This window comes from Myxocyprinus asiaticus, chromosome 39, assembly GCF_019703515.2.
Source record: "Myxocyprinus asiaticus isolate MX2 ecotype Aquarium Trade chromosome 39, UBuf_Myxa_2, whole genome shotgun sequence".
NCBI classification, from domain to species: domain Eukaryota; kingdom Metazoa; phylum Chordata; class Actinopteri; order Cypriniformes; family Catostomidae; genus Myxocyprinus; species Myxocyprinus asiaticus.
The window spans coordinates 11,687,070-11,696,005 of NC_059382.1; the positions used below are offsets into that span (position 1 = coordinate 11,687,070).

General features: G+C 34.7%; 1 protein-coding gene across 1 annotated transcript; it reads left to right on the top strand.

Annotated features, from left to right (window-relative positions):
• The first annotated feature begins 2,442 nt into the window (after nucleotides 1-2,442).
• Nucleotides 2,443-6,988, top strand: LOC127429712 (high mobility group protein B1-like). Its single transcript, XM_051678819.1, has 5 exons — nucleotides 2,443-2,588; nucleotides 5,028-5,183; nucleotides 5,847-5,992; nucleotides 6,084-6,258; nucleotides 6,399-6,988. The coding sequence occupies exons 2-5, from the start codon at nucleotides 5,037-5,039 to the stop codon at nucleotides 6,522-6,524; spliced, it is 594 nt and encodes a 197-aa protein (XP_051534779.1). The 5' UTR covers nucleotides 2,443-2,588; nucleotides 5,028-5,036; the 3' UTR covers nucleotides 6,525-6,988.
• The last annotated feature ends 1,948 nt before the right edge of the window (nucleotides 6,989-8,936 follow it).

An 8,936-nucleotide genomic window follows, 5' to 3' on the forward strand; every position in this document is an offset into this window, starting at 1 on the left:
CTAAGCTGGCGAAGGAAGTACAACCTCTGCTGAGCCTTCTTCACAATGAAGTCTTTGTGGGTGTCCCATTTCAGGTCCTGAAGGATGGTAGAACCCAGGAACCTGAATGACTCCACTGCTGCCATAGTGCTGTTCAGGATGGTGGGAAAATGGTGGGGATTGTGGACTTCTCTTGAAGTCCACAATCATCTCCACTGTTTTGAGCGTGTTCAGCTCAAGGTTGATGTGACAGCACCAGTGTCACATTAGTGTCAAATGACAAAAAAATTGTGTCTCCTTCCTGAGCGTAAGTCTTAATTTTTTAAGCTCTTCAAAAAAAAAATTTGTTTTTTTCTCTCTTCAAAAAAACAAACAAACAAAAAAATTCTCTCTTCAAAAAAATGTTTTTCTCTCTCTTCCACATTTTATTTTTTTTCTCTCTTCAAAAAAATGTTTTAAGACTTTTTTTATTTAATTTAAGACTTAGGCTCAGGAAGGAACTGAGACACTAATTTTTTTGTTTTTTGTTTTTTTTTTTTTTTTCCACCGTTATTTATTTATTTATTTATTTTTTCCACCTTGCGGTTCAGAGCTTCCCTACAAATGATGCGGGTTGGGTATATAATATTATTTTGTATAAATGGCAATGTTAAAAGTTGCAAAAATGCTAAATGGGAATTATAAAAGTTTTATATTAGGCTATATAATGTGTAGCCTAATGCAGTCTACATTACTGTAATACAACATAGCCTAAAATATATAGAACTTTAGCCTACAGTCTGGCTATGAGTTAAAGTTAGATTTAGTTGGCTGTATTAGGGGGTAGCGCCGCACAGTGGAAAACATGCTGCATTTCAGGATTTTCTATTATAAATGCAGGAGCGATAACGATGACATCATTTGTTACAAAGTCATATACAAAGTATTTCAGGAGATTCTTCTACGATCTCTCCGTGTCATGTTTATTGAGAGGTACATAATAATTTTTAAATACCACATTATTTTTTGTTCAGGAACCAAACTTTGTGACTTTGTCAGGACTATCAAAATAAAATAAAATTGTTTAAGATTTTAAAACAAATCCATCTATTGCGTTCGGCTTTACACATGATACTATGCAGATTTTTTATACATCTATGAATTATATATTTCTTAAAAAATGCTTTACTTAAATGTAGCCTCTTTCCCATGCTCTCACACACCTTTATGTCTCCAGATGGGACTGCATGACAAACATGCCCACACACATAGCCTACACAAAGTCTCACTTACACAAAACAGACATAACAGATGTAACAAACATAAATAAAATATATCAAAAGGAACTACTGTCTAAACAAGGGTGTGGCAAGAGAAAAAGGTCAAGCAAACGAGTAAAAGTCCACATCTGTAGACTGATGATGAACCAGCTTGCAGCTCACACATTAACTTTCGACAGTTCATGCAAGTAAACAGAATATCTAAAAAAAAAAAAAAAAAAAAAAAAAACATTGAAAAGAAGTAGCCTATTGATGTTGCAATGTCCTACAGCTGATTTGATGTTTTTACGTTACAAAAATAATTGGTTGCAGATTTTGACAACTGAGTTGTTTTGAGCAGTTATTAGTTAAATGTTAATATGAATATGAATTTAATTCAAATTACTAATTCTCACAATTGATATAACAATGTTATATTTAAATAAAATTTTATATAAACCTTGATAAAACATATTTCTTCACATTAATTACACTGGATTAGCTGTAGTTTATACAAATTGTGAATTTCTCAATTTTGTAATTTAACAATCAAATGGCGTAGTTATTGTGGCATATTAAATATATGAACAGTTATGAAGTTAATTATGAATTACAATATGGTTTAGATGAAAACAGTTGGGTTCTGGATGTTTTATAAGCTTAAATTCCACAAGCTAATGCAAAAGGTGTATGTTAAATACGTGTGTACTTAAACTGTAGGTGCTTGTAATTAATTTGTCATTAGGTCTGTTCTGTTTTGATGTACAGATAATTCGTCTCGTGACAGGGAGCAAATCCAGCTTTTGCATCTGCACGATTTCAAAACAGCCAAGCAAATTAAGTTTACAGTTTAAGCTTAAATTCGTTAATATGATAGCACTGTTAAAACTGAAGTACATATTCATCCTTTTTTTCTTCCGGCATTTATGAACGTGCAGTTGTGCAGCGAAATCTTAAAAATAATAAGTATTCAATGCAAATTCATCATACATTTTGATTCCTTCATTTCAGCTGTAATAGTGTGCCTGCATGTACTACAGTAAGTGCATAGCAGTTTAAACGGTGCCTAATATCTTTACACTAGTGTCAAAGTACGCTTTTTCATATTCACGCGCCGTTGCAAAAATATGACGTTGCACCAAGCAACCACCAACCACGCCTCGGCTCTCGTTCGGGCTATAGACTGCCGGCAGCCAATCACGGGCGCTCAAGACTTGGCGGTAGCCAATAGGATTCGTGACTGCATGCCGTGTATCTCGTGAGCGGAGGGCTCTGCACGCACTTGGAAGAGCGCGCATCAGTGTTATTGTACTTCAACCCCCCCATTATCTAGGCATCCACAGAAGCTGCAGATAGAGAAGTCCTTCCGTGGTGAGTTTTGTAAAAGAAATACCTTAATGAACTATTCTCCAAATAGCATCTTATCTTGCAACACATATTTTCCCCCTTGGTAGTTGCGTATTTGGGGAACGCTGAGCCGACTCATCTTTGTCAGAATATGTTCGCCAGTCAGTGCGTTTAATAACCTAGTAAAATGTCCTGACAGGAAAAAAATAAAATAAAATCTTGCAAAGCAACATAACATTGTTATTTTCTTTTTCTTTTGAAAATACAATAATTTATAGTCTTTAATAAGATGTATGTTTGTCAGGTAGCCATCCCAGCTAAGGCAGTTAGCTTTCTGAGTCTTCAGCCTAAGCTGTTATTGTGTGAGGAGCCAGTTACGTGCGTGGCATTCTCACATTCAGACAGAAATAACATCGGATAGATTACCCACCCAGAGGGAATATCATTGTCATATTGTGCTTTTTAGCCCTTCAAAACGGGACATGTGCGGCCGTGTTCTGTAATGTAATATGGCTGGCTTGCCGAGGATAATCAGTGCGTTTTGCCTGTGTGACTGGCGGGGGATGGAGACAGACGGGGTGTACGCGCCATTCAACTTCAATAATAAAATAAAATTCAAAGAGGCTCGTTTGCATCTCTTTTTCAAGTCGCACAAAAGCCCGAGGATCTATTTCAGGGAACGCTGGTATTTTCCAAGTGAGAACGGGCAAGAAAGAGGGGGTAAATATATATTCATATTGTTTTCCACCACCGGTGTTGTGTGCGTATGCGGCTCTGGCTGGCAGACATAAAGGGAGAGAGTGGAAGCCATGTTGGCTCTGCTAGCTGTGCTCATGTGGCTCCAGTTGAACGGCGGAGTAACGTGATCGAACTCCCATTGCAAAGCGCTTAGAGTTACAGACACTGCGTCCGTACCGACCGACTTCTTCCATAGGGGAGGCAATACTATCGGAAAGCGGCGGCCCAGAGGCGTAAAAACGGACGAAGTGCATTGATTTTGGGTCCTCGGAATTACTCAGGAATGTGGGAGGAGACGATTGAGGGGGACTTTCTCTCATGAAGACGGCTTTTTCAAAATGGAAGAAGAAATATTATTGTTGAACCGATTAGGCATATTAAGGCGGGCCCTATGTAATATTATCTGCGCGCGCTTGGTCGATTGCACAACAAAGATCCCGTTAATGTGCAGCAATAAAACAACATTAAGGGGGAAAAATGGTGTAAATTAATATCAAATCATTAAATAAGCGGTTTTATCCGTGAAATGGAGGATGCCCTTGTCTTTCACCGTGAACTTGAGGCAGACGCTCCAGTCTTTGTGCATTAACCCATCACTCAATAAATCTATGACAGCGCGCCATAGACTCAATTTTTTTTAACTTTTTTTTTTTAGATTTGCTTATTACAATAACAAAGCTATCAAATTGAACCGATTGATCTTTAATTAAAAATATAAAAACCTATTTTTCAAAGTTTTAATTTAATTTAGTTAAACACTACACAATTCAATTTGATAAGAGTTGTTTTATGAAATTGAAATGCATTTTTTTTTTTTGAGTGCTATTTGATTTCACTGCTCATTTTATTATGGTGAATTTGGAAAGTCTTCATTTAATCTTAGGAGATTTAGTGCAGATATGCTCTTCACAGTACATAATAATGACATGCTGAATATTTAAGGAAACCTCCTTAAAGGAATATTCCGGGTTCAGTACAAGTTAAGCTCAGTCGAAAGCATTTGTGGCATCTGTTTGTGGTTGATTACCACAAAAGTTTATTTCGACTCGTCCCTCGTTTTCTTAAAGAAAAACAAAACACAAAAATAGAGGTTACAGAGAGCCAGTTACAATGGAAGTGAATGGGGCCAATTTTTGGAGGGTTTAAAAGCAGAAATATGAAGCTTATCATTTTATTAAAGAACGTTAATTTTGCTGTTAAAGCTCATGTATTATTTCTGTTGTAAAGTTGTTTAAATCATCATTTTTACTGCCATTTTAGGGTTTGTTGTCCTCACATCGTCATGGTAATGAAGTTGTAAAATTGGCTATAACTTCAAAGAGAAATGATTTGTAAGCGATTTTATTACATTAAAATCATGTTAACACAAATGTCACAAAGTCTTGTGACTATAATTTTGAAACTGCATATTTTAGTGCTTTCATATTGGCCACATTCACTTTCATTGTAAGTGCCTCACTGTAACCTCAATTTTTCCTCCTTTTTTTAAATGTTTTTTTTTAAGAAAATAAATTTTTGTGATAATCAACATTATGCCACAAATGCTGTCGACTGAGCTTGTATTGAAACTGGAATATTCCTTCAATCCTAGTAATTAGGTTTTATTTCTTCCCCACAAAAAAATCCCCAGCCGATTGTAAATATGTACTAGATATGTATGTTTTTATGCAACATTTGTATTTTGCTTGAATTAAGTATAATTTTTTGCTTACATTTTCATTTCAGTGGGTAAAGATGGGTAAAGATCCAAGGAAGCCCAGAGGAAAGATGTCCTCTTATGCATACTTTGTGCAAACCTGCCGTGAAGAACACAAAAAGAAGCATCCTGAAGCCTCCGTTAACTTCTCTGAATTCTCCAAGAAGTGTTCAGAGCGGTGGAAGGTGCTCTTGTGATTTATTTTTATTTATTCACCCTAAAAAGGGCAAACATATAAAGGCACCTTTAAAAAATTAATTAATTGCTATTTTCCAACACATTAGGACCCACGTGATACATTTCAATATTTGTATATATAATATATATATATAAAGTCATATATAAAATATTTAAAATCAATATTTTAAAAATATATAAATAAATAAAATAATATATATATATATATATATATATATATATATATATATATATATATATATATATTATTTTATTTATTTATATATTTTTTAAAATATTGATTTTATTTTAAATTTTATAGCTTGTAGAAATCATGCAAATAACATTGAAAAGAAAGTAGCTTTTGCCACAAGGTCAGCTGCCTTTTTAAAAAAATGCTGCCTTTTTACATTTAGATAAAGATTTCGAGTTGATGCCAGACTTTATTTATAAAATCGCATGTCCTCGTTATTTGCAGACACCCCATTTTCAATATCTTTCACAAAAATCTCACAAACTCACTCATTGCTCCTCTCCCTAGCCTCTTAAATATTTGTATTCCCTAGGACACAAAAACATTTTTAGGGTAAAAAAGAACAATCTATTAACACACTTTAACACTTAACACAAAAGTTGCATTTTTGATACAGCATTTTCTCTTTCTGAAACAGACAATGTCTGCCAAAGAAAAGGGTAAGTTTGAGGATATGGCCAAGCAAGACAAGGTGCGTTATGAGAGAGAGATGAAAAACTACATCCCACCTAAGGGTGAGAAGAAGAGGCGATTTAAGGATCCTAATGCGCCGAAGAGACCACCGTACGTTCACCCGCGTTTTTACTTCACTATTAAAATGTTTCAAGTTATTCAAGATGCTTTTATTATAATTTTTTTTCTCTCTCTCTCATAGGTCGGCATTCTTCATTTTCTGTGGTGATTACCGCCCTAAAATTAAGGGTGAGAATCCAGGTCTGTCCATCGGAGACATTGCTAAGAAGCTTGGAGAAATGTGGAACAGCTCATCAGCTGAGGTGAAGCAGCCCTATGAAAAGAAAGCTGCAAAGCTCAAGGAGAAGTATGACAAGGTAATGTAAATTTCCTATTTTACTTGAATGTTCTTGAACTTGCTAATAAATCAAGAATTGTATTGTAACTATGCAAAATAAATTGTTACATTGCAGATGCATCCTATCCCGATTGTTAATGATGTCTGTATATTTTGTAGGACATTGCCCTATACCGCACAAAGGGAATTGCAGGCTTGTCCAAAAAAGATGGTGGGGAGGATGATGAAGATGATGAAGATGAAGAGGAGGAGGACGAGGAAGAAGAGGAGGAGGATGATGAGTAGATTAGCTACTGATGGAGACTAGGTTCTTGTTCATGCCATAAACCCAATTGTACACGATTCACATCTTCAAACGTAATACAGCAGAAAAAAGAATTGTTAGGCTGTGTATATGCGACGTTTTTAAGATGTACAGTGTTATTCTCCTTTTGTAAAGTTAACACTATGTGTCTGTCTTCAGTCTTTTTATTTTTTCCTTGTTTTTCGTTAGTGGTAGTTCTTGCCAGGAACGGTTTCAGAGTTACATGAATGATATGAATTTAACTGTTTCTCTGAAGGTGCATAGCACAATTATCTGGTTTATGTAGATCTGTAGTGCACTATCATATTAGTTTTTAAAAATATTTTTCGTATTTGCCATCATAAGGTCCTTTAACTGTACTTTGAATACCACTCAAATTACAAGAATGCAGCTTTGTTTGACATTCAAGAATGTGTCTGAAGTAAACATTTCTTTTTTTAGAAAACTGGCCTGTTTGTTTTTCTCCATCATAGCTATACTTAACTGAAGTGATTGTACCAATGATGAGTGGTTGTCTCTGATCAGAGTAGTGTGACTGGTCCATGTATGCATTGTACTATGAATCGGTTCATTGATATTGCAATATCAGCTAAGAAATGATCTACATCAGGCAATGAAACGTAACACTTTCGAGACTCAAGAGATTATTGAAGCATCTAATTATTTAAGTGTAATTTATACGATTTTCTTGCTTTAAATAGAGTTGTGATGTATTGGAGTATGCAGGAGGCATCACATAAAAGGTCCTGATCAAAATTGAAGGGACGACTGTATTGGAAAATAAAAAAGAATTGAGATAGGAAATTATCAACTGTTCTTAAGGGACACACTGAAAACAATTTTTTTAAAAAAAAATGAAATGGGGTTTGTATCTTAGAATCACCAGACTCATTTATTGTGTATATCCCTTGAGAAATATTTAAGCATTGCCAAAGTATGATATTTGCCCTCTTGGGATATTTTATTAAAGGACATTAGTCAACATAATATGACCACAACAGAAGTGAAAACTCATCTTTTATGTTCCCTCTGTCTAACCTGGATTAATGGAAATTACAGTACGGGGAAAAGTGTTTTTCAAAGAGATGCATTGAAACATGAAAGATAAATATAGTGACGTCCTGTGGCCGTGATGTGCAATTGTTTTATTAACTACTATTACACATGCAAATATAACGTATGATCTCATTGAGTTTTCACCTTGACATCCTCCACCAGGACTAATCTACAAGGAAGGAAGAATAGACATAACAGTACTTTTATTAGCAACTATTCAAAGCATGGTAAATGCTGTTTTGTGGGTTAAAGACCGTTTTATGCCATTTATGCATGTAATTGATTTTACAGTTTAAAACAAGAAGCAGATTTATTTATTTGGCCAAGCCAGCTTATTTTAAACTACATGGAGTTTTAGTTGATACTTCAAATGCCTTTTATTACAAATCAGTGTGGTCAGGCGAGTTAACTTGATGTCATAATTAACAATTACCTTACCTGGAGGCAATTAAATAGATAAGGGAAAGACTACCCCAAACATAAAAATAACACGGATTTTATTTATGTCCACCAGATGGTGCTCTTAGTGTAACGTTGATATGTGTTTCTTGTAACAGCAAGGCAGTTACAACCTTAATCAGTTTTAATGATTTGGTTAATTGAGCCTTTTGATTGTGGTTTGACAATAAGCAAAGCAAAGAAAGTTTTGGGTTTTTAAATGAGATTTAGATCCACTTTAAAGGAAAAGACTTAAGCAATAGGACTAAGCCTCAAATGCTTGGACCCTTTTTTGTACCCCAAATACTATCCTTTCAATTATTAGAGAGTTAAGGGAAAACTATTTAACATGAAAACTGAAAATCTTAAACAAGTGTTTTATCTCAAAAGATTTGCAATCTCATGGGCTACTTCAGCAACATGTTCAGCATGTGTTAAGGAAAGTTCTGTGGTGATATTTTGTTTTGGGAGAAATCAAAATCAAGGGGAACATTTAGCCCCAGTTTACCTTCAGTAATGGATTCATTAAAAAAGAAAATCATAAGAAATGTTGCTATATGGCTGGAAAACCATTTCACAATGGCAAAAGGTTTAGTGCTATATCTGCCAAAAAAAAAAAGAAAAAAAAAAGTGTCTTACATATTAGGTGTAAGTGTCTTACATATTAGGTATAGCCTCAAATAATGTACTAAAACTCATTTTAAACTTTTGTTTATCTGTTGGCCTTAATTGCTGTATTCACTTAGCTTGTTCTGCTGTATGCAGACTATACACAAACATTTAGTCAGATATGCACTGCATCATCAACTCACTCAAGCCTTTTGTGAACTGATTTATTAGACTACATGAACATACTTGCTATGAAATACAAAGGATTAACAAATCAGTTTGGGGGTATT